Here is a 27103-nt window from a genome sequence, read left to right as displayed (position 1 = left end):
TATGATTGCACGAGCGACTGATTGTAACTTCTTCTTTTACATATTCATGGGGCAATGATAGGTGTGAGTTTTCCTTTTGCTGGTCGTCTTAGGGCAACTGGGGCTTCCCTTTTGGGCACGGCGAACGGCCCGTCCAGCCGCCACTCCAGTCATCAGTAGACGACTGTCGGTGCGCCAGGAACAAGATAGCTTCGATCTGGTTGGACCAGGATCTGATCTCGCCATGCATTCTGCTGTTACGCTCAGCGGTTGAGTTTCACTGCCGCCGCCTGATCCAGCCCGGGCTCTCCGCCGTCTGCGGATGCACCTCATCGCTCGCGGAGGGTCCTTGACCGACTCGGAAGGCAACTGGATCGGCGACACTTTAAATATTTTCCATAGCTCGGTACCTTTCTGGCTCCCATACTCCGTGCCCTACCGCTATTGTCCTTCACCTTTGCGACCATCCCTCTCCGAGTTTCTCTTCCCGCTCCCGTCTTAAACACCATGGGCTCTGTAGATTCCCCCCAGCTTCCTTCGGACTTCCTTTGGGGGTTCGCAACCGCGAGGTGAGCTCCAAATCTTCATGGAAGCTGGCCATTGGCTTATCCGAGATATTTCCTCCGGCATAGCTATCAAATCGAAGGCGCGGTCGATGAAGATGGGCGCGGTCCCTCCATCTGGGACACCTTCTGCAAGAAGCCTGGAAAGATTGCTGGCGGAGCCAATGGCGACGTGGCTTGCGACTCATACCATCGTACCCACGAAGACATTGATCTCTTGAAGCAGTGCGGAGCCAAGGCATATCGCTTCTCTATCTCATGGTGAGTTTTCCCCTTCCCGTCGGAACCTATGACATCAGACATCACGGTTCTGACGGCCCGTGTTAGGTCCCGCGTCATTCCTCTCGGAGGCCGAAATGACCCCATCAATGAGAAAGGGCTGCATTTCTACGTCAAATTCGTGGACGACTTGCTAGCCGCTGGGATCGTACCTCTCGTGACTTTATTCCACTGGGATCTCCCCGACGAGCTAGACAAACGCTACGGTGGCTTACTGAACAAGGAGGAATTTGTCGCCGACTATGCCAACTACGCCCGTGTCATTTTTGAGGCATTGAGCCCGAAGGTGAAATACTGGATTACCTTCAACGAGCCGTGGTGCAGTAGTGTTCTCGGTTATAATGTTGGCCAATTCGCCCCTGGCAGGACCAGTGACCGAAACAGGAACCCTGAAGGTGACGGCTCTACGGAGCCCTGGATCGTAGGTCACAACCTTCTCGTCGCCCACGGTACGGCTGTAAAGATTTACCGCGAAGAGTTTAAGGCTCGTGATGGTGGTGAGATTGGCATCACTCTTAACGGTATGGACTATCCTCTATCCATATTGTCCGGCTCAAACTAACGAATTGAAGGCGACTGGGCCGAACCTTGGGACCCCGAGAACCCAGCAGACGTCGAAGCCGCCCCCCGCAAGATCGAGTTCGCCATCTCCTGGTTCGCTGACCCTATCTACTTCGGCCACTATCCAGAGAGCATGGTTAAGCAGCTCGGCGACCGCCTCCCGCAATGGACGCCTGAAGAAATCGCTCTAGTAAAGGGTAGCAACGACTTCTATGGCATGAACCACTACTGTGCCAATTTCATTCGCGCCAAAACCGGTGAGCCCGACCCGACGGACGTCGCAGGCAACCTGGAGCTCCTACTCCAAAACAAAGCCGGCGAATGGGTCGGCCCCGAGACGCAATCGCCTTGGCTGAGACCGTCTGCTATTGGATTCCGCAAGCTCCTCAAGTGGCTCAGTGACCGCTACGGCCGACCGAAGATCTATGTCACAGAAAACGGAACCAGTCTAAAGGGCGAGAACGACTTGCCGCTCGAGGAGCTGTTGAAGGACGATTTCCGCGTAAAGTACTTTGAGGACTACATTCGCGCCATGGCGGAAGCGCACACCTACGACAATGTCAATGTTAGGGCTTACATGGCTTGGAGTTTGATGGAGTGAGTACCGGCACTACCACCCTTCAACTGCTGAACAATGCTGACATACTGTCATCTAGTAACTTTGAATGGGCCGAGGGCTACGAGACCCGCTTCGGCGTCACATACGTTGACTACGAGAATGACCAGAAGAGATACCCCAAGGCAAGCGCAAAGGCTATGCCGGAGATCTTTGCGAAGTACATAAAGAAGGAGTGAAGAGAAACGTTTGTTTTTTTGTTCTTTGGTATATGAGCTTCTAGATTGGCCACTTACATATGATTAAATGAATCCTATCCCCACTTCAAACCTAGAAGTGACCATCAATATACCTAGAGCATCTTGCAAGATTGTACCGGTGCTAAGGTCAATCCAGCATAGCGATCTCTAGGTGCAACAGGGGAGGTAGGACAACGTAAGTCAATCATCGACCCAGGTGGATGTCTATCGCACCTTCCTCGAGCTTCAGCTCACCAAATAGGCAAGTGCGATGGACCGGTCGCTCCTTCCTCTTGTGGGCAATGTGCTAGCGTGCTTTCCTAAAGGTATTTGTTGCCAAGTAGGAAGGAGCTACGGACCGGTCGCTCCTTTTATCTCCATTGGACTGCCCATCGCACCTTCCTAAAGTGGCTTTGTTTAGGAGGAAAGTGCAACGGGACCCCTGACGACATACAGTGCGCTTTTCTCTGAAACCCAGTCATTTCGGTTCGATAGTCGTCTCTATTCGAGTCATACTTCGTAGTAAAGTCTATTCTATGTCCATAATAACCGGCAGCGTGAAACGCACTCATATAGCAAGAGTAAGATACCAATTCAAAGCGCATACCGGAAATCCTTTGACTCCATGTCCGTCATGTCCTTGAACCCATCCAACACAGCCCTATCCTGCCTCGTTGCGCTCTCCTCGACAGTCAGCTTCCGATCGCGTCTGACATTCTCAATCTTCATAACGGCGTACGCAACGCCTGCAAGAACAATCATTCCCGCGTAGCAGATCAGCAGTCCCGTAAGTGCGGAGTAGTACCGGGGAGCCTCGCGCGCGAAGAAGATATTCGAGCCTGCGACGTTCCCGCCCGCGTACAGTGTGAACCAGAGACCGTTGGCGATGGAGCGCTTTGTGTGTCCGGCTATATTTGTGGAGAGGAGGTTCCATGAGACGATGACCGGGGCGCCGATGATGTATTGCAACCAGGTACAGCCGACGAGCGTCCAGCGGTGCGAGAGGTCTGTGAAGCGGATTCCCAGTAGCCCCGCGAAGGGAATGAAAGAAACGACGGCAAGAACGATACAACGTGAGTCGCGGACATAGGTGGAGATGAGACCGCAGATAGGAACGATGACGGCTTCAATGGCGCCTGTGGGGAGCTGTAGGAGAGTCGCATAAATGCCGGAAAACCCGTACCCTTTGATCAGGGAAGAAGCGAAGTTGGAGACGCCGCCGTTGATGACACCGCAAGAAATGCCCATGCCTAGAATGCAAAGTACCTTGACATCATAGAATATTTCTAAAGCCTGGCGGAATTTGAACTCTTTCGTTTTGACGCCAATCATGTTCTCGGAGACGCGCTGGACGGCGATGATGCGTTGTCTGTGGGTGAGGAACTTTGCGGAGCTTGGGGAGTCAGGAATAAACCAGAGGAAGAGGATTGCTGTGACAAGGTTGAGTAGACCAATAACGAGGAAGATGAGTTTCCAGCTTTCAAGAGATGTGTTGTGCACATGGCCAAGTCCGAATCCGAGTAGGGCTCCAACCATTGTTGCCATTCCATTTGCAGAGAGCCAGATGGCCATGCGCAATGGTTGCTCGTCTCGTTTGTAGAACATGGATGTGAAGCTCATCACTGTGCTTGTTAGCAGGATCCCCTGTATTATGGTGGATATAACACGTACTACAAGGGCTAACACATGCTTCTGCCATTCCCAGAATAAATCTCAGGACTAACATTCCAGCATAATTCTTGGCTCCAACGTGGGCAATAACCAACGCAGCCCATATGACGAGCGACCCTCCCATATATTTTGCGAGCGGCAGTCGTTGTAGAAGAAGGTTTGAAGGTATAGCAAATGCAAGGTACCCAAAGTTGTAGATTGCAGCAACCCATGAGTACCTCTGGCCTTCCAAGCCTAGATCGGGTATCAACGTGTATGCAGATGCATAGTTCAGCGAAAGCTTGTCTAGAGCACAGAGTCAGCCGACAAATCCAAGAGTGGGGTGGTAGATCTTGAGCGCACCCAGAAACTGAATGCAGTATGTCAGGTAGATCTAGGCACTATGTTAACCAGATCTTCCCTGTAGTGGATGTCAGAACTTACTATAGGCATGACCCGTCTGTCGAGGATCTTGCGCACCTCGGCACCTTCACGCTCGAGTTCCTCGGGGGATATTTGCTCGGCTTCGGCGAAGAGCTGCGCTCCGATGTCTCGAATTTCTCCAGAATCCAATACGGTTCCTTTCTCAACGCCGGGCTCATCTTGTGCCTCTATCTTCATCTCTTTGATATCTTGCATTGTGGTGGGTAATAACCGGGAGTCTTGTTCTCGAAGAATGAACAAGCTTGGTGATGGCGAGGCAATGCAAGGCAGATGATTGTCGCACAAGAGGATCAACCAGCATTGTCCTCGCTCTTATGCGGTTGAGTCTTATCATGGCCCTTGAGAGCCAAGTTCCCTTATCAAATGTCGATGATAGAGAACAAGGTAGTGTTATCTGTTGAGATACTCCGTATCTTTTGGCCGACAAGCACGGTTCCGCCGGCTTTCATCGCACAGGTGGCGCTTGGGTGTCATAAGGTTATTATACTTATCATAGACTTCGGCCGCCCTGGCCAATTAGTATGGGAGATAGCCGGGTACTCCAACTTTCTGGAGTAGATCAGCATGAGCCTAGCAAGTCCATTCGACACGCATATCAGTTGGAGTAACTGCAGCATGGGCTTCTCCTAGATGTCATTGGCCCCTTCGGCCGGTCCGTTGGCTATCCAGAGGACCCGATAACTTCGATCCATGTCATCTGGCGGACATATCTGCAGGTTTCAGCTTGTTCATAGTTCTACAAAAGAATCATTAGTATAGAATAAGTTCTGGCTGCATCTGTTCACTCACCTGATATCTGATTGAGCAAGAAAGCAAGATTGAACCAACAATGTCATCCGTAAGCCTTTCTTCAGGTACGGTCTTAGCCAAACTGGAATGTAACTGACGAAACCATTCCAACGACAGACCTCGGATTCCTTTAGCCTCATTGACACAAGTATCTCGGAGCTCCAAGAAGCTCTGACTTCAGGATTGACCACAAGCGTTGAACTTGTGGCACGATATCTGCGGAGGATTAGCGTTTATGATGCGACAGGGCTCACTTTGAGTGCCATTCCCATTCTCAACCCATCTGTTTTCGATGAAGCAGATGCATCGGACGCACGAAGAGCCGCTGGGCTGCCGCCCAGGCCCTTAGAGGGAATTCCTTATCTTGTCAAAGACAGTATCAAAGTGAAGGGGATGACTGTAGCCGCCGGGTCTCCCGCGTTTGAGGGTTTAATCGCTACAGATGATGCTGCTTGCGTGAAAATACTTCGTGATGCAGGTGCAATTCTTCTCGGCAGGACCAACATGCCCGTACGGTGGAATGCAGCGTGGCTCCTATGGCCGAGCTGAAAGTCCATACAACATGAACTATCTGACGGCAGCATACGGATCCGGATCTTCCAATGGCTCTGCCACGGCCACCGCGGCAAACTTCTGCGCTTTTAGCCTAGGATCTGAAACGGTCTCTTCGGGAAGATCGCCGGCGTCAAACAATTCGATCATTGCATACACGCCGTCAAGAGGTCTATTGCCACTCCGCGGAGTGTGGCCGCTGTACCCAACGTGTGATGTGCTGGTTCCTCATACCCGCACCATGTCGGATCTCTTCAAGGTACTCAACGTACTAGCCATCACGGACCAAAGCCCCGAAGGGGACTTTTGGAATGAGCAAGGGTATATCACGTTGCCCCGTGCTGAGAGTGTCAGGCCTACGCGCTTCGAAGAGTTGAAAAGATTGTCTTCCCTACGTGGCAAGCGGCTGGGGGTACCTTCTATGTTCATCAGCTCAGGAGACTTGCCAAATAGCACACGCACAAGGCCTTCTATTCTTAAGCTTTGGGATTCGGCCAAGGCCGCCTTGCAATCATGTGGTGCAACGGTTGTCGAAGTAGACTTTCCTCTCCTCTCCATATATGAAGCCAACATTGATCGCAACCAATTGGTGAATGTCAAGTCCCTCCCAGAGAGATGGCCAGCAAAAGAAAGAAGCGACCTGGTTGCCCACGCCTGGGACGACTTCTTGATCGCAAACGGCCAGCCGGGGCTAGACTCTCTGACCTGCGTGAACCCAGATGATATTTTCCCTCTTGCGCCTGGGTCTCTCCGAGGAGCACCCCTCCCATCAAACCAGCTCCAGTGGAAGCAGATTGTTGAATACCCGAAGACCAAGCCAGATTCAATTTTCGATATTCCGGAAATGGAGCAAGCACTAAAGGCTCTGGAGAATGCGCGAAAGGAGACGCTCGAAGAGTGGATGGACAAGGAAGGCTTGGATGCGATAGTCTTCCCGGCGAACGCGGACATTGGACGCGCGGATGCGGATGTCAATCCTGATTCTTCTCAGTTTGCGTGGGAGAACGGGGTCAAGTATTCCAATGGAAATCAGGCTATCCGCCATCTGGGCGTTCCTACCGTTTCGGTGCCGATGGGCGTGATGGAGGATACACAAATGCCGGTCAACCTTACCTTTGCAGGCAAGGCGTACGAGGATAACAAGCTCTTGGAGTATGGTTATGCGTTCGAACAGGCGACGAAGTACCGCTCGCTACCGAGGCTTGTACCTGAGCTGGACTCAGATGTTTTGAAGATCCCAGGCAATCGAGGAGGCGCTGGTACTGGCTTTACCGAAACAGCGCAGATCGAAGTGCAGGAGCAGTCTAAAGAAATCACTGATTCAACGGTTAGCGTCAAGGTTCAAGGGACTTTCAATCTCACCGAGGATAATAAATTGGAGCAGTTCAGCTGCTATGTCAATGGAAACCCAGTTGAGATAAAGGTGGAAGAAGCACGATGGAGTTTGGTGGAAACTTATGCAAAATCTGCTCGTGACAACATGTGGTCCAGATGGAGAAGCCCAGCTGCTCACCAGGTCATAATAATTCTCGTTGCGCGCTTCAAAACAGCTCGTGCTGTGGGGAAATTATTATTGCTCTAACTACCTACAATTCATAGCAGCAGTTAATCTCAGAAAGGGCTATCAGTGAAGCGCAACTCTCGCACAACCATACATAGAAGAGGAAATGAAACGGAAAGTGATCATATAAAACATTATGTGCCAGCACATCAAGCCGTAGCGATATTAGTGTGATGGTAGGAAGACCCTCATTCCCTAATCCATTTCTGGTTCACCTTGTCATACCCGATAGCCGCAAGCTCAATGTTAAGCGTCTTGAGCATCATATCCATAGTAAACTCCTATGAATTGATCCAAATTAGCATATGCTACCGAAATAACGAAGCAAGAACCGACCTCAGAGTCGTCCCCATGCTCCTTAGCATTCTTCTTTTCAATCTGTTCCCTCATCTCAGCCTTGCGAGCCTGCAGTTCATCCTCGTCCAGATCAAGCGCATCAGCGTCCACATTGCCAAACCAAGTCTCCATCTCCTCCTGCTCCCACCGAGCATCGTCGTTCTTCATTCGTTCCCGCCACGCCTTGACGCCCCCCATTCGCGAGATTCGCTCCTGAGCACCGGTAAATACCTCTTCCGCTGCATCCTGGCTGACTCTCTTCCACTTCACAATCAAAGCCTCCAGCTCCTCATCTCTATTGGACGACTCGATCCGAAGGGCTTGCTGGACGGTGTCGAGCTCGGACCGCAGATTTGCCAGGCGTGACTGGAGCTCCCGTTGGCGCTTCTGGAGATTCGTTATTTCTGGGTCTGGGAGTACAGGCTTCCGTGCGGGGGTAAGGCGCTGCCCGGGAAGCGTTCTTTTGCGGAACGGTGGTGGCGTAGCTTGCGGATTCGTTGAAGGGGGCGTAGGGAGGGGAGCGTCCGTGTTTTGCTCATCAAGCTTAGTATTTGCAGTGGACGGCACAGAATTCGCTCTTCCTTCGGCTGCTGATGCTGTAGGCTCATCCTTCACTGTAGGAGTAGGTCTGCGAAGAGGTGACTTGAAGGGTTTGGAGAGTGCGTTTGTCGCCTGGTCGAGACGGCGCCGCTTGCCATTAGGGGTATAAGAAGCCATGCTCAGGAAACAGTTTGCTCTGTTGAATTACATAGTCTAAAGGTTCGAATACCGCAGTGCTGTGGGAATGGAAATGGTGGAATGTGCGCTGTAGACGGTGGAAAGAGAGGTAGAGGAGTGCTAGTCGCTTATCGATAAGATAGGTGCCGGTACAGTGACGTCTTCGCTGGCCCCGGATGTGGGTGTTGAATGTGTGGAAAGATAGAATGGTAAATGATCATACATTTCCCATGGGGCGCTAAAAGTCATAACATACACGTATAGAAGAAAGATGTCGATAAAGGGCTAATGACCAACCCCGCCAGCCACCCATTGAGCAAACTCTGGATCCCCGGGCCGTGGGAAGAAACCCCGGTTGTTCGCGTTGGCTTGCCCTGCTGCATTCGCGCCCTGATTATCGTTCTGTCTTTGACGGTTATTCCGTTGTTGTCGCAAGTACACCAAGACCATGAGGGTGGCAGCTAGCGATAGGATGATGAGGCCTTCCAGGATACTGTCCTCAATGTCAAGGTCGAGTTCGTCGTAATAGCCGTCATCATGGTCATCAAGGCGGTGATGTTCACTACTCGACAATATATCGTCGTCGTCCTCTTCGCCCTGTTTATGGAGCTGTGCGCGGTAGTTCGCTTCTTCCTCTTCGTCATTTTCAATGAACGCTGCAATCCATTCACTAAAGGTACGACGGGGTTTAGGTTCTAGGTAACGTTAGCAATAATTTCAACAATCTGGCAAATAGGAAAATTCGAATCTTACCATCGTCCTCTCGAATGGAATTGACCTTTCCATTAGTGAATCTATTCCAAGAGCTCCGTGCCCGCAATTTCAACAAGCTGAGCTTAACAGGCAGGTAGGCCTCGCCGCTCGTCTCCAAAGCCAGGTCATAATACCTCTTAGCCATGTGGAAATCTTGCTCAACAGCAACCCCGTTCTCATGCATCCAGCCGAGATTCCAATACGCCTGCGCACTGAAGTGAGCTTCGGCGGCGGTGTGATAACATGTTGAAGCTTTCTCAGAATCAATACCAATGCCATTACCACTCAGATAATAGTCACCCATTTTGAGCAGAGAGTCGATGTTGGCCTGCTTGGCTGAGCGAGTCCAATGAATCAGAGCCAATGCGGCATTTCGAAGCAAAGCAGGTCGGGGCTTCCTCAATCCAGGTAGGACTTTCTCCAATGGTAACAATGAACGCTGTTCATCAAGGACAAAGGCTACATTAGCCTGGGCATTTTCGTACCCTTGCTCTGCGGCCATAAGCGTTGGGATGAATGCTCGCTCTTTGTCACCACTCTCATACGCAGCGTTCGCTTCGGTAAAGGAAGAGTGGATCGCTTCTGCTTTCTCTGCGACCATTTTGTAGTACGACGCAGCGAGTCCACAATGTCGTTGTCGGCCAACACCATTGTTGGCCAGTTCTGCAAGATAATAGAAGGCTTCCATCCAGCCCCAGCGAGCAGCAAGTTCGAAGTACTTGGTAGCTGTTGCGACGTCACCTTGGTCCAGGAATAATGCACCTAGCCGCGTTTCCGCCGCAGGGTAGTCCTGATCCGCTGCGGCTTTGAAGTAAGAAGAGGCTTTGTAAGCGTCTTTCTGCACTCCATAGCCATGCAAAAACATGAGCCCAATTTGGTGCTGGCAAAGCGCGTCCCCGTTGGCCAATCCAAGTTTGAACCACGTGTAAGCGGTTTCGAAATTCTGCTCCACGCCTTCGCCACGTAGATACATTAGGCCAATGTGTCCTGCTGCTTTAGATGCCAATTTCTCGATCCCAGCCGGATGGTTCGGGTTCAGTGAATGGTCCTTATTCCAGTATCGTTTTGTGACCAGTTTAAAGTATTTGAGCGCCTTCTTATAGTTCTTGGGCAGTCCCTTCGTGCCTTCATAATGCATCTTCCCCAGGCTAAACGTCGCCTTCACCTCCCCTTTCCGAGACATAAGATCCAGATATTCTAGAACGTCTTCTAGGCTGGCCTCGGTAGAACCCGAGCCATCACGAAGGGCGTTAGGGCCGGAGCTGGATACGCTGGCACCCTCCCCATATACGCCGCCCTCTTCGTCAGCCCAACGGTATGATTCGCGGACCATACTGTGGCCACCAGGCGGTCCAGATCGATAGTACTCAATGGCTTTATCCGCCACTTGTTTGTAGTAATAGGTTGCCTCGTCGCAATTCCTGGGGGTGCCAATGCCAGCATGATGGCGATATGCAAGAGTCATTTCGGACTTCGTATTCCCCGCCTCTGCGGCAAAGGTGTGGTACAACAGTGCCTTGGCCTGGTCGCGTTCAACCCCGCCTCCGATTCCCGTGGCATACATAAAACCAAGCATATACTGTGCCGTGCTATTTCCGTCCCATGATGCTAGACTCTCGTACCAGCGAAACGCCTGCTGGAAGTCCTGGGGATGCGAGAAATTGCCGTAGAAGTTCATTTCTGCTAGTAGGAACATCGCATCCGGATCGTGGTCCTCCAAAGCCGCAATTCTGAGTGCGTCGACGGCTTTTGTAATGCTCGGGTTCATTTTCCTCCGCGCGGCGCCGCTCGATGGTGGTCCATTCATAAAGAGTATTCGAAAGGCTTCTTGCGCGTAATGCCAGGTGTTGCCGAGGACGCCAGATGGCTTCCCCGGAGGCGTGACGACCGGTATCTTTGCCTCGCGTAGAACATTGAGGGCATATCTGACGCGCTCTAGAACATTGAATACGTCAGCTGAAATACAACAGACGATGCGCTATCAGCGCGGGGATGGATCACCATTTGTAGGAGCATCGGAGGACGTATCACCGGAGGGATTGGGTGATCCCTGAGCAACATCTGAAAGGGGGTTTTGATCATTTGGTTGAAGCGCAAACGTATGCTGGAACACTAATCCAAAGAAAATAAGTGTCAGCAGTCGCTTGAGAGTGTCTTCGCCAATTCAGTTATGGGAACATACAGAGCACCAAGGGCAGGAAGCGCCATAACCATATGTACTTCATCTTGCTTGAAAGGACTGGTTAGGTGTCGACAGGAAGAAACGCATGGCGACCCCTCTTATCACCTGTTCAACGTAATGGGAGAAAAGCGGATTGAAGTATGCTGTCAGCCGGGGTCATGACGGACTGCGGAGCTCCTCATCGCTATCGGCCACCTGGCGTTGCGGAGCTTCATTTCGCCGAATACTTGGCACTTCTTTACACGTGAAGAGTTTCCTACTGTAGAAGTGAGGATTGTCTCATAAGCTCTTTCATTTCAAGTTTATGACATGATTTCGTCCCCTCCCTTCCGACCCAGAACTATCTTCTCTAAAAATGTGTACAGGGTAAAAAGAGAACTCCGGTCGCGCGCGGTATTAACAATCTCATCTCCATGCAAACCAAGGCAAATAGCGAAATAAGAAAAGCGGCCTTGCCTCTCAGGGGACCTGGGAGTGAGAATGAGACCTAGAGGTCTTCAGTTCTAATGGAGATCGCTTGCCATTTCAAGGTCTGTAAAAGAAACGCAACGTAACACATCGCCAGCCCATGAGAAGTCGCTCGCAATCTCACGGACCTGGCTCGAATGCGAAGAATAAACCATGACAAACCGTTTAGGTTAGAGTGCGAGATACACCGCATACATTAAAATGAAGGGGAGAAATCGAGAGGAACGAAGAATTCAGAGAAGGCTAGACATGCCCAGATTGCAAAAGATATAACCAACCAATTCCGCAGGGAAGATGCAAGATGTTTTCTTTTCTGGTTTCAAGGGGATTTGAATGTGAAAAGTGATAGTACAAGAATACAAGAAGCGCCAGAAAGAAACCGCTAATGGGTGATGTGGCTTCACTGACGGGGTGATCTGGTGCGTCAAAGTCAGTAAGAATGTTTGGCTATTTGTGGTAAAATAACTTACGTAGGGCTAAACGCCGGCGACGTCGGGCTGTAACCAGGGGACGTGGGACCACCGGGAGAAGTCGGCGAGCCGGAGAAGTTGGGAGAAGTGGGAGAATACGTCTGAGGGCTTGTGGGTGACCACCCAGGAGACGTAGGTGTATACTTCGGAGAAGTAGGCGAGGTTGGAGACAAGTGCCGAGCACCACCGATAGCAGGGCTGGTAGGGCTGTAACTTGGTGACGTTGGGCTAAACGCAGGTGAAGCCGGACTGAAGCTGGGCGACGTGGGGCTGTAGTTCGGCGACGTGGGTGAGAAACCAGGCGAGGTTGGAGAGTACGAGGGCGACGTCGGCGAGGCCTGCCCATACGCTGGCGATGTGGGCGAATACGCCGGTGATGTTGGGGCAAAGGACGGACTGGCCGGAGAAAATCCTGGGGATGTCATAAACCGCGGGCTTGTGATACCCATGCCGGGAGATGTGGGCGAGTAGCTGGAGGTTGGAGAGTAGCCAGGCGATGTAGGGTTGGCACTGAAGGGACTGCTGGGAGAGTAGCCCGCTGGACTGGTGGCGGCAGGGCTGAACCCACCACCAAAAGCGCTAGAGGGCTGGTATTCGGTGAACCCGCCAGGAGTTTCAGCGCCCGCCTGACGGATGGGGGAGAAGTTCGAGTCGGGGTCAGGGGTACCAATGTAGGCGCTTTCCTGCATAGGCGAACCAGTATCATACTGCGTCGCGGCGCCGTCATTGATGATCGCATCTTTCGCTCCTAATGCTCCCATGACTCCATAGCGAGCGTTGTTCGATACAACAGTGTTCAGCATGTTCTGATCAAGGTAGACATCGAATTCTCCGGTACCAGCCGGCGCCATCTGTCCAAGAATCAAGTTTTCTGACACTCCACGGCAGTCGTCAAGTTCCCCAAAAGCGGCGGCTTCGAGAAGAATCTCAACAGTTTCCTCAAACGAGCAACGCATAAGCGCACCATTGTCGGCACGGTTGATACCATGACGGGTGACTGGGGTCAGATAACCTCGCATGGTCATCACGTCGACCAAAAGGGCCAAGTGACGATGGTTGACGTAGGATCCATCGAAGGACAGCACTGCCGTGAACTCGCGGAGAACCGCGGATCGCGCAGCTTCAATGCCAAACACTTCGAAAACCTCGATGAACTGATTCGAGTAAGTGCGAGTAGCATCGACTCCTGGAATTGCCAAAACCTCCGCAAGGGAGGAACCGCTTGTTTCAAGAATCCACTCTTTGCACAATGGGTCAGACGATTCATCCGTCAAAGATCCGTCTTCCTTTACCCTAATCTTCTTCTTCTCGTTGATGAACGCACGTTCAACACCTTGGACACCACGAAGGTTTAGTGTGTCGAGAAGGTGTTGCTCGAGTTTCTTCAACGTTACATCGTACTCGATATCATCATCATCCTCGTCTTCCTTGTAGTCCTGAATCTGACGGATACGAATGACCTGCTCGTCTGCGTTGTTGTCACTGAAGATGACAGCGATATCCTTAGGATAGGCCTGCTTGATCTTGGTGGCAACGTCCTGCACAGTAAGACCCTTATCCAGAAGCTTGGCACGACTCAAGATGATACGGAGCAACCACTTAGACTGACGAGAAGAATCGTCGGTAACGTCCTCCGGAATGATGAAATATGACTCAACCATGTCGCGATCATTCTCAATGACCGTTGTTTGAATGTCCGGATCATAGTAAATCTCCGTTGCCTCAGTGATAGACCGCAAGTTTGTGTATTCAACTGCGCTTCGAAGTTGCTTTGCTCCTTCCTTGTCATGAGCCCTTGAAGCCTCCTGGTATACCGTCATGGATGGAGTCTTGATGTTGGTTGCAACGTTCAAGATTTCCTTAAGACGGGGTACACCAAGCGTGACGTTCTTAGACGAAACACCAGCAAAGTGGAAGGTGTTCAGTGTCATTTGTGTGGCCGGTTCACCAATGGACTGAGCAGCCAAGACACCCACCATCTCACCGGGAGCCGCGGTCGCCTTAGCAAACCGAGATTCGATGGCTCCAAGCACGTGCTGGAAAGCGAGTTTGTTCATAGAATACTGAGTTACCAGTCTCTTGAACGCAAGACGACTGCGTAGCTGTGCCTTGAATAGCATAGTCGCGCTCTCCTGAGCCTCTTGTGAGATCGGGTCATCACCACGGACGATCATCAGCCTGTTAAGGAGAGATTGCACCTGAGGAATGACTTCCGCGGGATGCAAATCGCTAATCGTCCCTTCGCGAATCCTGAAAGTGGTCCGGGCCATTTCCAGGATTCGCTGAATGTTGATGGGGAGTGGCATCGACTCCTCTGTGCCCTTTGCAACATGACGAACAACGTCCCGAGCCTTCAGGAGCTCTTCCCACTCCTCATCCAGATACCTTTGGACTTCAACGTCTCCAGCAATCTCATTAGCTTGCTCCAGCACGTCGGAGCCAAGACTAAGAGCAGGATCCATGAGGTCAATACGGAACCGCTCCTTGAATTTCGCATCGGAACATGTGAGAATATCAAGTTTCTGGTGCTCGATATGTGCGCCGTCGAGACCGTCTTCTCCGTAGATAAACTGAATAATGTCACCGAGGGAGTTTCGGACAGTGCCGTCATATTTGACCATGACTTCTTCCAGAGCCTTGACCAGCTTACGCTGAATATAACCGGTTTCAGCAGTCTTGACCGCAGTATCAATCAGACCCTCACGACCAGCCATAGCGTGGAAAAAGAATTCAGTTGGAGTCAAGCCACGAAGATAAGAGTTCTCAACGAATCCCCTAGATTCTGGGGAGTAGTCGTCTTTTGTGAAATGAGGAAGGGTGCGGTATTTGAAGCCGAAAGCGATACGTTTACCTTCTACCATTTGCTGGCCGACGACAGCGGTCATTTGCGAGATGTTGATAATTGATCCCTTCGATCCAGAACGCGACATTTGCACAGCGTTGTTCAGATCCTTCAAACTATTCTCGGTGGCAGTACCGGCTTCATCACGAGCTGTATTGAGGGCGACGGAGACCTTACTCTCGAACGTTTCTCGCACGTTCATACCTGGAAGAGGCTCGAGTTTGTTTTGGGTCGCAATGGCAGTAATTTCCTCGACTTCCTCCTTTCGCTTGCGCACACAGTCCTCAATGGCTTGGATAGTCTCATCGTTAGGGATGGTATCACCAATACCGATACTGAAACCATTGTGCAGCAACCAGTAGTTGACAATAGCCTGCGCGCCGTTGAAAAATGCTACAGCAGCATCCGCCCCGTACTCATTGAAGATAATGTGGATCACACCACCACCACTCGCACCCACGATCTTCTTGTTGAGCATTCCATACATCAACTGACCCTCATGAATGAGGACGTTTCCATCCTTAAGAGGAGAGTATTTCTCAGAAGAAGGTGCTGCGCCTTTAGAGTCAGTGCGCATCAGATTGAGACCAGATGGGAACACCATGCTGATCATCTGCTTTCCCGTCCACCTGGGTCTAGGTTTGACAATCGCAGGCTGAGGAATCACACCATCCCAGTCAGGGACCCACATCATAATGTTCATCACTTGCTCTTTGGTCAGAAAGACATCACGGCGACAAATCTTGTAGATGCCGCAAAGAGTATCTTGGACGATACCCATCAGAGGACCATTCCGCTGAGGAGACACGATGTTCTGCGGCACTAGCGCAAGTTGTAGAAGTTCAGCGCGTGATTCTTCGCTTTGGGGAACGTGCAAGTTCATTTCGTCGCCGTCGAAGTCGGCGTTGTATGGACTAGTGACTGACAAATTCAGTCTGAACGTCGAGTAAGGCATAACGCGAACACGATGACCCATCATAGATTCTTTGTGAAGAGAGGGCTGTCGGTTGAACAGAATCACGTCTCCATCCATGATGTGGCGTTCGACCTTCCAGCCATATAGAAGTGAATGCCCGCCCGCGCGCTTTGCGTGCCGAAGATCGATGCGCTCGCCATTATCCCGGACAATATACCGTGCTCCAGGATGTTCGGTCGGACCGTTCATGACAAGCTGCTGCAGTTTCTCAATGTTATAAGGGGTGACGACCTCGGGGTAGGTCAGTGTCCTGGCAATACTCTTGGGAACACCGACTTCGTCGAGGGACAAGTTCGGATCACCAGTAATCACGGTACGAGCAGAGAAGTCTACACGCTTTCCCATCAGATTTTGTCGTAGACGACCCTCCTTACCCTTCAAGCGGCTTCGAATAGCTTTGACAGGTCTGTTCGACTTTTGCATAGCCTTTGGCTGGCCAGCGATATCATTATCCATGTAAGTAGCAATGTGGTATTGTAGCAGAGACTCGAACTCGCGTACGACGTGCTCTGGGGCGCCTTCCTGCTCGCACCGCTGAACATTTTGGTTTGCTCGGACGATTTCAGCCAGTTTATAGGTCAGATCGTCTTCACCACGCTGCCCAGAGGTGCTCCCACCGACAACCACACTTGGACGAACAGGAGGAGGCGGAACGGGCAAAACTGTAAGAATCATCCACTCGGGACGCGCATAGTCGTTACTCAATCCCATGATGCGAACATCTTCGTGGGAGATGTTGCGGAAAACATTCAGCGCAATTTGCGGCGTGATTGTCTTCTTCTCCGGCTGCTGCATGTCCATCTCATCCATCATGCTCTTCGATGGCTTCCATGTTCCAACGAGCGTAATCCCTTCCTTTCGAACCGTGGGCTGCGCATTGCCGCATCCGCCGTGGGATCGCTGAGGCTTCGAGCTTTCTTTTTGGTACTCGTCGTCTTCCGCAGGTGGGTCGGCTTCGCAAATCAAGATATCCTTCGAGAGTCGCCAGATGTGGTCAAATCGGCGCTTTGGATCCCGAATCCGCAGGGCCTCTAGAAACTTCGGATCGGACTGGTTTCATGTCAGCATATTTTGCCATAGATTTGCCATCCCGTAAGGGATGACTAACCGCGTTGGCTTTGATCTTTCCACAGTTGTGGCAGACCGTCTCAAGCAACTTCTTGATCCGTGTCAAGAAACCTAGCGACATGTCAGATTTATCACGTAGGAGTCCTTATCTTCCCGCAAGTCACCTACCGATATGGAAGACCGGAGTCGCAAGCTCGATATGTCCGAAATGTCCAGGGCATTCCTTTTGACCTTCTTCACATGTTTCGCAGTTCCACTGTCGGTCGATCGTCCCTAAACGAGGATCATTGAGACCTTTGGTACGTGGGCGCTGCCTTTGGTCGTCCTACGTTGTTTGCACATCGCGTGTCAGAAACTCTCATATAAATCATCGGTTGAGGTTTAAAGGAAGGTACGAATGACTAACCATGGTCTCTGGATATTCGACATGGACCACGCTCATGCGCTTTATCTCCTCGGGGGAGAAGAGGCCGAACTGTATCTCCGCTATGGTCCTCAAAGGGGCCTTGGAGTAAGGGAAGTAGACTGAAGACCTCGATTAGCATGCGTTCTCGTTGATCGAGCGATGATGGGTGGGTTGAAATACCATTCGACATGGTGAAAGACGGTGCGGGAGCCAAAGAAACGCGAAGCAAGCAACAGGCGACGGAAGCGAAGGGATAAGAGCTCTAAAGTCGATAAAAACGAGCCAAGAGAAAGGTTTTCCGTTTTATTGAGAGTAGGTGCAAGCGATTAGCGAGAGATGTTGTGAGCGCAGGGCCAGACGAGGCCTCTCGCAGGCTTGCCACGCAGGGCGCCTGCGACCCAGTCCACGACTAAAGGGCGAAAAAAATGAATGACCACGTTCGGCGACAGCAAGTCTCGAGGTTCGTGAGGTATATCAGGATGGTCCGATGGCGGTGGTTGTTTTGGCGATGGTCGTAACGGCGTGTTAAGGTTGAAAGGAGACGGGCAGTCGTTGAGTGTCAAGTCTGCTGTCGTCGAGATTTCTGAGCCGCAAGCCTTCACCGCCTACCAAGTCCACACCCAACTCTCTACCCCAGTTTTTGCAGCTTCAAGCCCGACAAACAACCGCTGGCATTGAGCTGGATGTTCGTTCACACCTTTTTCTCCTGGCCTCTTTCTGGGCTGGGAATCTCTTATAACTTACTCACCTTTCCCTCTATTTTGGCGATTACCTGAGCCAAATTCGAACCCTTCACCATGAATCTCTCGCTTGTCGACCCCTTCGTCCTAGCTCAGGACTACCCAGACACGTTATCAGAGAAATTACGTATGAATGGGATCTTATGAATGAAGAGAGTTCTTTGTTCGCTAATAGATATTTTAGGAAGTGGGCATGCGACATGCCTACGCTTCAATCGCAAGGGTGATTATCTGGCGTCTGGGCGGGTTAGCTTCTCTTTCAACATGACAAGCGCCATTGCGAAACTGACTTTCACTTCCAGGTAGATGGCACCGTTGTTATCTTCGACGTTGAGACGAATGGCGTTGCGCGCAAACTGAAGGGCCACATCCGGCAAATCCAGTCACTCAGGTAACCCACGCGACCGTGGCTGTAGTCGGGGAAAGAAAGCTGACACTTGTGTGTAGTTGGTCCAGAGACGGTCGCTATCTTCTGAGCTCTTCCCAGGACTGGAAGTGTATCCTGTGGGATCTGAAAGACGGTTCTCGGGTGCGCACCGTCCGTTTTGAAGCTCCTGTATATATCGCAGAACTCCATCCTTACAACCAGTACGTTTCTAACGCAGTTCCGACAGGCACTAAGTCGCAACAAACTAACACTCTTCTCTACACAGTCTGCTATTTGTAGCCTCCCTCTTCGAAGATCAGCCCGTTCTTGTCGACATCTCGTCCGCGAAACCCATCAAACGCATCCTTCCCTCCGCGCCGTTTCGCGCCGCACCCTCCAAAGACGAGGAGGTCGACCCCGCTGTCGCCGCCAAACAAGCCGCGCAAGATGCAAAGCACTCCACTTGTGTCACCGTCTTCACGGCGCTCGGCAATCATATAATAGCCGGCACATCAAAAGGCTGGATCAACATCATCGAAACCCAAACTTGCACTACCATCCACTCCACGAAACTATGCGCCGCTGTTATTATCCTCCTCCGCCTCGCCAGCAACGGCCGCGATGTTCTAGTTAACAGCTCCGACCGCGTCATCCGCACAATCCTCATGCCCGACCTCTCTCAACTCGGCATCGACCTCGAACCAACCAACATAAAACTCCAAGTCGAGCACAAATTTCAAGACGTTGTCAACCGCCTGAGTTGGAACCACGTCACCTTCTCCTCAACCGGCGAATTCGTCACCGCATCCACCTTCATGAACCCCGATATCTACGTCTGGGAACGCAGCCACGGCTCCCTCGTCAAAATCCTCGAAGGCCCCCGCGAAGAACTCGGCGTCGTAGAATGGCACCCAAACCGCCCATTCGTGGTCGCATGCGGCCTTGAATCCGGCTGCATCTACACCTGGACCATTGTCACCCCGCAAAAATGGTCCGCGCTCGCCCCGGACTTCGGCGAGGTCGAAGAAAACGTCATCTACGCCGAGCGCGAGGATGAATTCGATATCCACCCCGCTGAGGAAATCCACCAGCGCCGCCTTGACGCTGAAGATGAGGAGCCGGACGTCCTTACCATCGAGCCATCCAAGAGCGGCGATATAGAGTCCTTCCGTATGCCGGTGCTGCTGGATTTATCTGATAGCGAGAGCGAAGAGGATATCGTTGCTGTTGGGCCAGGTACTATGCGGCGCCGGAGTCCGGGGGCTGGAAGTAAGTGGAACGTGAATGGTGATGGTGAGAAGGAGGGGCGGAATGGGGCGACCGGTCGAGGGGCAAGGGGAAGACGACGATGATAACAATCGTGCGTCCATCAAGAGATATATATGTCTTATCTCTTTATTGTTTTTCTTGACATGTGTGAACACGATAGATTTACGGCATTGCCGTTTGGGCGTTTGGGATGTGCTTGCTGCATGGAATGGGTGCATGAGATCTATATGAGATTAGGAGTTTAGGCAAAAACCATACAGGTTCAGGAATCCCAGACAGTTGCTTCTGCTCAGATTTGCTATTTATTTGTTTTGGGATGACTACCTATAGATTGCCTTAACATGCAACATCTGTTATCGCATGCATGAGACGCAGGAACTGGTGAGCGGGACCCGGCCTGACTCGGGATTCGGGAATAATATATAGTGGCCATGTCGTGCCGCACCACATAACTCACCTGGCATGGGCCGTAATTCCTCCGATTACTCCTCATCCTAACCAATATGATATATTTCTTTTTGTTCCCCACATCCGTGTCTTGTACATGCGATACGGACAATCCCATGGTATTCTCACTCCTCAAGCGGCCCCGCTGTAGAGAGAAGGTCGCTGTGTCAGTCCCAACTACAACGACGATTCCGCGCACGCCGACAGGACGAGGCTCGTATTCAGTCGATCACTGACAAAGTCAGGTCGGTGAGTAGGTGGTGGATGAAGAGGATGCTTCGCGGGAATGTATGGTGGGTGAAGCAGGTTGGGATGGCATCGTACGACACCCAAGGCAATGGATAAAGGGCGTGTTAGGGAAGGATCTCGTCGTCGTTTGTATTCCTTTCGCGCGATTCGTTTTCTCCGCTGTCCATGTCCGATCGAGTGGGTGTGCACTAACAGGTCACGAAATCCCCGCCAGTAAATGCAGTATTCCTCCTTTTCGCAATGCGTTCCGGTCTGTGGCCAGCCCTCATCTATCTCAACGGCTTTCGAGCCTGGTATATATGCAGAATATTGTAGGCATGAATCTCTTTGTTGAATGCTTCCGACTTCACGTCCGCGGCAAGTTGCTGAATTCTCTCAACCGGCCACCCAAGCGCACGGCTGAAAGGCGCCAGACTAAAGTTCTCGATGCTCTCCGAGATGGCTAGATTATACCAGCGCGCCACTTTCTTCTCGTGTTCATCCTGATGCCACGGGTTAAGGGGAAGCCCCACTATTTGATGGTCGATGTCCGTAAAGCCGGCCTCTTGTAGGTCCCTTATCGTCTCTCGTGAGCTATGAGCAATTGGCCGCATCCTATCCGCTGTAGCTTTCTTGAGCCATGTGTACCAGTGTCGCAGTGCCATCCCATCCAGCGACCGATCATCACATCTCGGCTCGAAATCGATTTCCACCTGCTCAAGCCAAGCACCCGGACGAAGATGTGCGAAAATCCTCCGGTATAGGTTTGGCCAGCGTAAGACACTGCCGCAGCCCATCTGCAGGTGGATCAAGTCCCAAGAGTCCTCTCCCATAGCCCAAGGTCCCTCGAAGTCGAAGGGCGCGTAGAACTCGCAGTTCTTCGGGTGATTGGGCGGTTGTATGGGAGCCAGATCCACGCCAGCAACAAACGCATCGGGATACTTGTTCGCTACCTCGATCGCCCAGATACCAGTTCCACATCCTAGGTCTAGGAATCGGCCGTTGGCAGGATGGGGTGCGTAGATCAGGCTCTCCGATACCCGCGCCACCGTAAAGAGCTTGTGGAAAATGTCGAGACGATCCTGTTCTTGCTCGTCGCATGGAAGAAAGTAAACTCCATTACGGAAGCCATGGTATGTGCGTCCGTTCTCTTCATAAAAATGATCTCGTTCGGAGTTGCTAAGACACAGAAAGAAAGAAGGAGATTCACATTAGCCATTTCATGCGGAGATCAAACACAGTCAGGCTAGGAGGCTGATTGGGCTCGAACGAAACGGGAAGAAGCGGAGGGGTAAGAGAGATATACTTGCTATACATAGGGCTCATTCTGGAAGACCCGTTGCGATCCCAGGGCCCAGGGCCACCAACTGCCGAGGATCTTGGCGTAGGCTCTCGTTCGGTAATTGATTGGATATCCATGGCGTCTGAGTTCTGTCTTGATCGACCAATGTCGCTGGAGGTCGGAGAGTGGTAGCTGTAGTGATTGTGGTTGTGCGTGGGAGAGGTCATGGCGGGAAGACGAGTTCCCACCGGACCTTTTTCAAACATCAGAGGCGAAACAATAATGTACAAGAGATCGGTTGAAGGTGAAAAAAGTGGAATGGGATTGTTTGCGCGGTGGACTATACAATAGTGTCCGGAGTCGTGGGGTGCGCTCGGCGGCGGGTAGGTAGGCCAGCCGGGAGGGAGAGAGCCAAAAGAGTGTTTATTATAGATCAGTCCAGAAGCTGGATATCAATGGCTCGTCCAAGAGTCCCAGTAAGCACGACGTAAGTGGCAGATTGAAAAGTCAAGGGAAAAAAAATCATCAGAGTGGGGGGTGGCCGATCAGGAAGAAATTGTGCCCGTTGAGTTGTAGCGGAAATTGAATGTTGATACACGAGGGCTGAGGGGTTTATTGTATCGCCAGAAGAAGAGCCTCCGACAAGGGAAACAAGGACTGAGTGACAATTGACAGGACAAGAAAAGTAGCGGTCACGGTGCGGGCGAGCGAGTGATAGGGAGCGACGATAATAAACAGCGAGACAGACGACACCACCACCAGGCGTTAAAGCAAGCAAGCAGCGCCGCCGTCTTTTCTTTAAGGTTGTCGCAGCCGCTCTCTTGACCCGGTTGGGCCCACGGGCGCGAGGGGGCGGGGCGGGAGACAGATGCAAAGGCAGAGCAAAGCCGACGAGATTGGATCCTTTTTATTGAGATCAGGGGGGGGGAATGCCTGGCGGAAGGACGAGGATGACTAGGATCAGGGCCCCTGTCTGTACATCGAGGCCTGTCAGCTGCGAGTCTAGCCTCTTGTCTGTAGACGTGACACTCTGCTATATCAGATTCAGGACCCTCCCTTAACCACGGTCCACCAGTGCGCTACTGCTAAGTCCAACGGTTGTAACCGATCCCTTTCCAGGAACTGAAGGCCATTTAAAAAAGGACAAGGTAGACTTCCCGGCGGGAGGCGGCCCCCCGTCCCCGTCCATTAGTCCTGGCCTCTAGGCTTCCTTTGTTCCAGCACTCTGGGTGCAGGATCCTGGCTGAGCGAGGCACACTCCAACTCTTACCTGTTGTGCTGCGTCCACTCAAAATCAATCCCAAAACTAGCCAGACTGTCCCAGGGCTCTGGGACCAAGTCGAGTGGTGATTCGTGAATGCTACTGTAGCAAAACCTTGTTTCTTTGTCTGGTGGGACAACCGCCAAATATATCCTGGCCTAGGTTCCTTTCGTGCTCCAACGCCCGTGCTCCCACCTGCCACTTCCACTCGTTTGCTGGACTTCGCGCTGAGCTGGAGCTACCGAACTCTAGAGATCCTCGACTTCTCGTTCTTGTGAACGTCTCTCTATGTGAAACCATTGATCTCTTGAGTCTGGTACCATATCAAAGCTCGTGGATAAGCGCCTTCTGTTCAAGCGTCAACCAGCGCTTCCGAAACGGCTCCCAGAGCTAGATTGATTGGCTCTGCTTGTTCCCAGAGCGCCGTCGATGTCGCTCTCAGCTCCCCGTTTGGGTAATGGTGACCGCCAATTCGCAAAATGACGGCACGGCTTCAGCTCTTTTCTCTCCTCTAGACTCTGGAGTAACGTGGCTGAGGGGCCGAACGTTGGACAATCTTGAATCCACAATCCGCCGCGAAACACGAATCCTGCAAAACCCACAACCCGAAACGGGTCTCCAATATCGCCGAAACGAACGCTGGTCGACGATGAAACACGCACATGCCCCTCGAGCAGTAGTGGCCCGACCATCTTTCTCTCTTTTGGTTCGGTGATTCCCGGTTCTCCAGTGTACCCACCCATTTTCCACGAGGACCAAGAGGCTACTGCCGGGTCACATACCTACATTAAGTCACACCTCTAGCGACCAGGCCGCTGCGTCCGTTTCGACTCCTTTTGAGGGCACTGACCGGGGGGCCGCCTATACTCATTGGTGGGCAGCGATGCGGCCTTATGCACACTGCGCGAGGCTAACGCCTAAAAGGCTCTTTGCCGTCTATCATAATCGACTGGGAGTTACATCTGGAAAAGGGTTGATGGTACATATCATAATATTGCTGCGAGCCTCTGAGGAAGCCTCATGGAGCAGGAGGTGAGTTCCGTTCCATCTTCACCGACTTCTCTGATGAGCTCGCAAGACATATTGGTACCGATTTACTGCGCTTTCAGCGGCAATGCTTCCGTACTTGACCTGCTACGTTCGGCAATTGCATGATTGCAGCAAGTATATCAATTAGTCAACTCTTTTCTTGAGAATGACCCGTCTCTCACGCCCACATTGCTTCATGTGAACTTACGAATTATACATACTTGCAAAAATAAGGTCCTTGGGAAGGACCGACACTGGGACATACCTTGCCGGGATAACCAGAAGAGAACAATGGTTATTGGACCGTCAGCTGTAGTGCGCTAGCCACAGCTGTATTAATCTCCCCGCTATCTTCTTTCCGATCATCGGACAAGGGTCGACATAAGAGGCAGAGCCCACTCGGTGATATCACCAGGAGAATTTGAGCGGCAGCCTCCCTTGGTCCGTTTCGCGGTACACCCCGTAATGAAGACGTTGCTTGGTCAGACTGCCAATAAGATATGCAGACCCAGGAACACATGCGTGCCTGCGAAGCCGAATTGAAACTGCTGCTATCCTTCAAAACTCTCAAGTTGTTCACCACCATGGATCGGCTTTGGACGGCCGCTGGTGGGTAAACTGCCTCATGTTTGCCAATCATGCTAGCCGTGTTTTTCATGCCCTGAATCATTCTGCGGTCTGAGACTCAGAGTCGGAGATTTACTCCACAACCCACACGGACTTTTCGAAAATAAAGAAGCCTCCATAGGAAAAACAATGAGTGGCGTTGGATGGGACCTATCACACGCCGCATGTGTCTCGAATATCGCTCAGGCAACTGACCCTCAAGGATGAATGGAGATCAATCAACTCTACGCTGGGCCCAGGTAGAATATCGATGCTAGAGTGTAGCAATCAGAGTAGAGAGAATCAATACTCGAACCAGCAGCCCAAATGAAGTTGGAGGGCACTGTCTGGGTACTATATTCTGTTACTGCCTGGGGAATCAGGCACCACATAAGTCTTGGCTTTTTCTTGTTCTTCCACTTCTTCTGCATCTCGGCAACCAGGAAGTGAAAAGACCATAATAGCGTCGAGCCGGAGATTCTCCAGACAACAAAGGAATCCCGTCTCGAATTTTCCTATCGGGTCGGGCCACGTCAGGTCCACCAACAACTCAGTGGAACAGTCCAAGAGAAGAAAGAAGAAATTTCCCGGAGCGGCTGGACTGGACAACCCTCGCATATCCACTCTCTTGACTGGGGGAATTGTTGGATCGCTGGTGGCCTGGATCCCACAAAGAGCAAGGCACTAGCCTGTTTTTACCCTTGTGTTGCAGAGCAATCACACTGCCGTCACTGTGCCGAGTACAGTTTGGCTTGGGACATATCTACCTACCTATTTGGGGTCAATCTAGTCAAAGCCTGGAGAAGAGCAAGCAGACTCGGTCATCGCCACATCCAAGCCATGCACCTGCTGAAGCAAACCGGGCATTCCTCACTTGGCTTGCCGGAGGATAGCTACATCTATTCAATCGTGCCATCTTCTCGAACAGAGTTTGCAGCCATCTCATCTGATGACTCGCTACGCATATTTGATGCGAACAGACTTAGCCACACATCGTTATTGGCTAACAACGCACACGATGGGGTTACTTCGCTGCAGACTTATGATGCTAGCAATCAGCTAGTGGTTACTGGAGGGCGAGACGGAAAAGTGAAACTCTGGGATCTTCGCAATGGGAAGAACTCCGCGGTTGTTGCGGTGGAATCATGTAAGACTCCGTTGCCTCTGCATCTTATTGTCCTTTAGTTGTCCACTGGGGCGAACTCACTTCTGGCCCTGAAGTCTGCCTTGATTTGCGCAGCCTGTGCGAGCTGCTTACTGATCCTGCCACAGCGAATCAGGCCCCTGTGCTGTCCACAGCCACTTGCTCCGAAACCAACAGCCTTGTCGCTGGAACAGAACTGCACTCCCATCAAGCAATCGTTGCATTCTGGTGAGCTTACCCTTCTGCCTATGGACGCGCTCTATGCATTCTTGTATGCGGACTGTCTTAGTGAATCGTTCTACGCATGTGGTGGATCTCACGAGCTGCTAACTGACGCAGGGACGTTAGATCCGCAACCCAGCCTCGTCTCGAATACGTGGAAAGCCACAACGACGATGTAACTGAGGTGCGTCTGATCCAGGCAACGTATATGGCACTCTTTGCTAACCTACCGCTAACTAATAGCTTCAATATCACCCAACCCGCCACAACATTCTGCTCTCAGGAAGCACTGATGGCCTGGTCAACATCTACAACACGACCATCACCGACGAAGATGAGGCTCTCGTTCAGGTCATTAACCATGGCTCCGTACATCATGCTGGCTTCATTAACGAGCGAACCATCTACGCCTTGAGCCATGACGAGACGTTCGCGATCCACCCGGCTACCGATCCAGACGAGGAAGCGCAGGAGCCCGAACCAATTCAGTTTGGCGACATTAGACAGCCCCTCAGCTGTGAATATATCGCGCAGCTCTGCATCGGCAGTCAGGGACCGTATATCGCCGCGGGTCATAAAATGTGCGTACAATGCTCTGTCCAACTTCTCCACTCTTGCTAACTCTTGCTCGATAGCGATAAACGACTTGACCTCATCCCTCTCGTGCCGACTCCCTCGTGGCGCTTCGACGAGCAAAGCCTATGGCGCCTTCCTGGCGGCCACGGCGAGGAGGTCGTGCGCTCCGTCTATGTCGATGAGCAGGTATACTCCCTCATAACTGTCTGTATACCCATCGAAACTAACGTACTCAGAATCAATCCGTGTTTACTTGCGGCGAGGACGGCTTCGTTCGTACTTGGAAGCCAGAAACAGAACAGGGTCAGGACAACCCAGTGGAGACACCGCGGAAGGAAAAGAAGACGAAGGAGAAAGCCCGTTACAGGCCGTACTGATGTAGACTAGATAAAAGAATTAGATATGCAATTGCTTCGATATTTTTTTATCAGAAACTGGCTTCACTTCGGGGTAAGTCTGAGGGCCCGTGTATATATACATTTGCGGCTTTATCGAACTCCGATCCCAACAGTTTCCTCCACAGCTTCAAGCCTTATTTAAC

The 27103-nt window shown here is 51.7% G+C and overlaps 9 protein-coding genes across 9 annotated transcripts; 4 read left to right on the top strand and 5 right to left on the bottom strand.

The window, feature by feature from the left end:
- Positions 1 to 486: 486 nt before the first annotated feature.
- Positions 487 to 2177, top strand: DSM5745_01853 (glycoside hydrolase family 1 protein; the record flags this gene model as incomplete). Its single annotated transcript, XM_026743869.1, has 5 exons — positions 487 to 548; positions 612 to 803; positions 870 to 1342; positions 1394 to 1979; positions 2039 to 2177. The coding sequence occupies 5 exons, from the start codon at positions 487 to 489 to the stop codon at positions 2175 to 2177; spliced, it is 1452 nt and encodes a 483-aa protein (XP_026607032.1).
- Positions 2178 to 2771: 594 nt separating this feature from the next.
- On the bottom strand, positions 2772 to 4466 carry DSM5745_01852 (putative MFS allantoate transporter; the record flags this gene model as incomplete). Its single annotated transcript, XM_026743868.1, has 4 exons — positions 2772 to 3799; positions 3849 to 4133; positions 4191 to 4221; positions 4272 to 4466. The coding sequence occupies 4 exons, from the start codon at positions 4464 to 4466 to the stop codon at positions 2772 to 2774; spliced, it is 1539 nt and encodes a 512-aa protein (XP_026607031.1).
- A 1156-nt stretch (positions 4467 to 5622) lies between these two features.
- Positions 5623 to 7194, top strand: DSM5745_01851 (amidase family protein; the record flags this gene model as incomplete). The annotated part of the gene is made up of 1 exon (XM_026743867.1): positions 5623 to 7194. One exon carries the CDS (start codon positions 5623 to 5625, stop codon positions 7192 to 7194), a length of 1572 nt encoding a protein of 523 aa, XP_026607030.1.
- Positions 7195 to 7361: 167 nt separating this feature from the next.
- DSM5745_01850 (putative DNA repair protein Dds20/Mei5) lies at positions 7362 to 8226 on the bottom strand (the record flags this gene model as incomplete). The annotated part of the gene is made up of 2 exons (XM_026743866.1): positions 7362 to 7454; positions 7510 to 8226. The coding sequence occupies 2 exons, from the start codon at positions 8224 to 8226 to the stop codon at positions 7362 to 7364; spliced, it is 810 nt and encodes a 269-aa protein (XP_026607029.1).
- Positions 8227 to 8511: 285 nt separating this feature from the next.
- Positions 8512 to 11204, bottom strand: DSM5745_01849 (ubiquitin ligase complex subunit HRD3; the record flags this gene model as incomplete). The annotated part of the gene is made up of 4 exons (XM_026743865.1): positions 8512 to 8921; positions 8980 to 10914; positions 10981 to 11091; positions 11162 to 11204. 4 exons carry the CDS (start codon positions 11202 to 11204, stop codon positions 8512 to 8514), a joined length of 2499 nt encoding a protein of 832 aa, XP_026607028.1.
- An 825-nt stretch (positions 11205 to 12029) lies between these two features.
- DSM5745_01848 (DNA-directed RNA polymerase II core subunit RPO21) lies at positions 12030 to 17581 on the bottom strand (the record flags this gene model as incomplete). Its single annotated transcript, XM_026743864.1, has 6 exons — positions 12030 to 12045; positions 12100 to 16967; positions 17026 to 17096; positions 17154 to 17310; positions 17392 to 17510; positions 17572 to 17581. The coding sequence occupies 6 exons, from the start codon at positions 17579 to 17581 to the stop codon at positions 12030 to 12032; spliced, it is 5241 nt and encodes a 1746-aa protein (XP_026607027.1).
- Positions 17582 to 18188: 607 nt separating this feature from the next.
- DSM5745_01847 (Set1-mediated histone H3-K4 methylation subunit Swd1) lies at positions 18189 to 19850 on the top strand (the record flags this gene model as incomplete). The annotated part of the gene is made up of 5 exons (XM_026743863.1): positions 18189 to 18258; positions 18316 to 18377; positions 18434 to 18522; positions 18579 to 18719; positions 18785 to 19850. The coding sequence occupies 5 exons, from the start codon at positions 18189 to 18191 to the stop codon at positions 19848 to 19850; spliced, it is 1428 nt and encodes a 475-aa protein (XP_026607026.1).
- Positions 19851 to 20732: 882 nt separating this feature from the next.
- On the bottom strand, positions 20733 to 21861 carry DSM5745_01846 (class I SAM-dependent methyltransferase; the record flags this gene model as incomplete). The annotated part of the gene is made up of 2 exons (XM_026743862.1): positions 20733 to 21621; positions 21758 to 21861. 2 exons carry the CDS (start codon positions 21859 to 21861, stop codon positions 20733 to 20735), a joined length of 993 nt encoding a protein of 330 aa, XP_026607025.1.
- Positions 21862 to 25460: 3599 nt separating this feature from the next.
- Positions 25461 to 26939, top strand: DSM5745_01845 (WD repeat protein; the record flags this gene model as incomplete). The annotated part of the gene is made up of 6 exons (XM_026743861.1): positions 25461 to 25767; positions 25806 to 25992; positions 26104 to 26170; positions 26230 to 26567; positions 26622 to 26748; positions 26799 to 26939. 6 exons carry the CDS (start codon positions 25461 to 25463, stop codon positions 26937 to 26939), a joined length of 1167 nt encoding a protein of 388 aa, XP_026607024.1.
- Between the last annotated feature and the right edge of the window lie 164 nt (positions 26940 to 27103).

Source organism: Aspergillus mulundensis (assembly GCF_003369625.1).
Source record: "Aspergillus mulundensis strain DSM 5745 chromosome Unknown scaffold_1, whole genome shotgun sequence".
NCBI lineage: Eukaryota > Fungi > Ascomycota > Eurotiomycetes > Eurotiales > Aspergillaceae > Aspergillus > Aspergillus mulundensis.
This window is presented reverse-complemented; position numbering and strand designations above follow the sequence as displayed.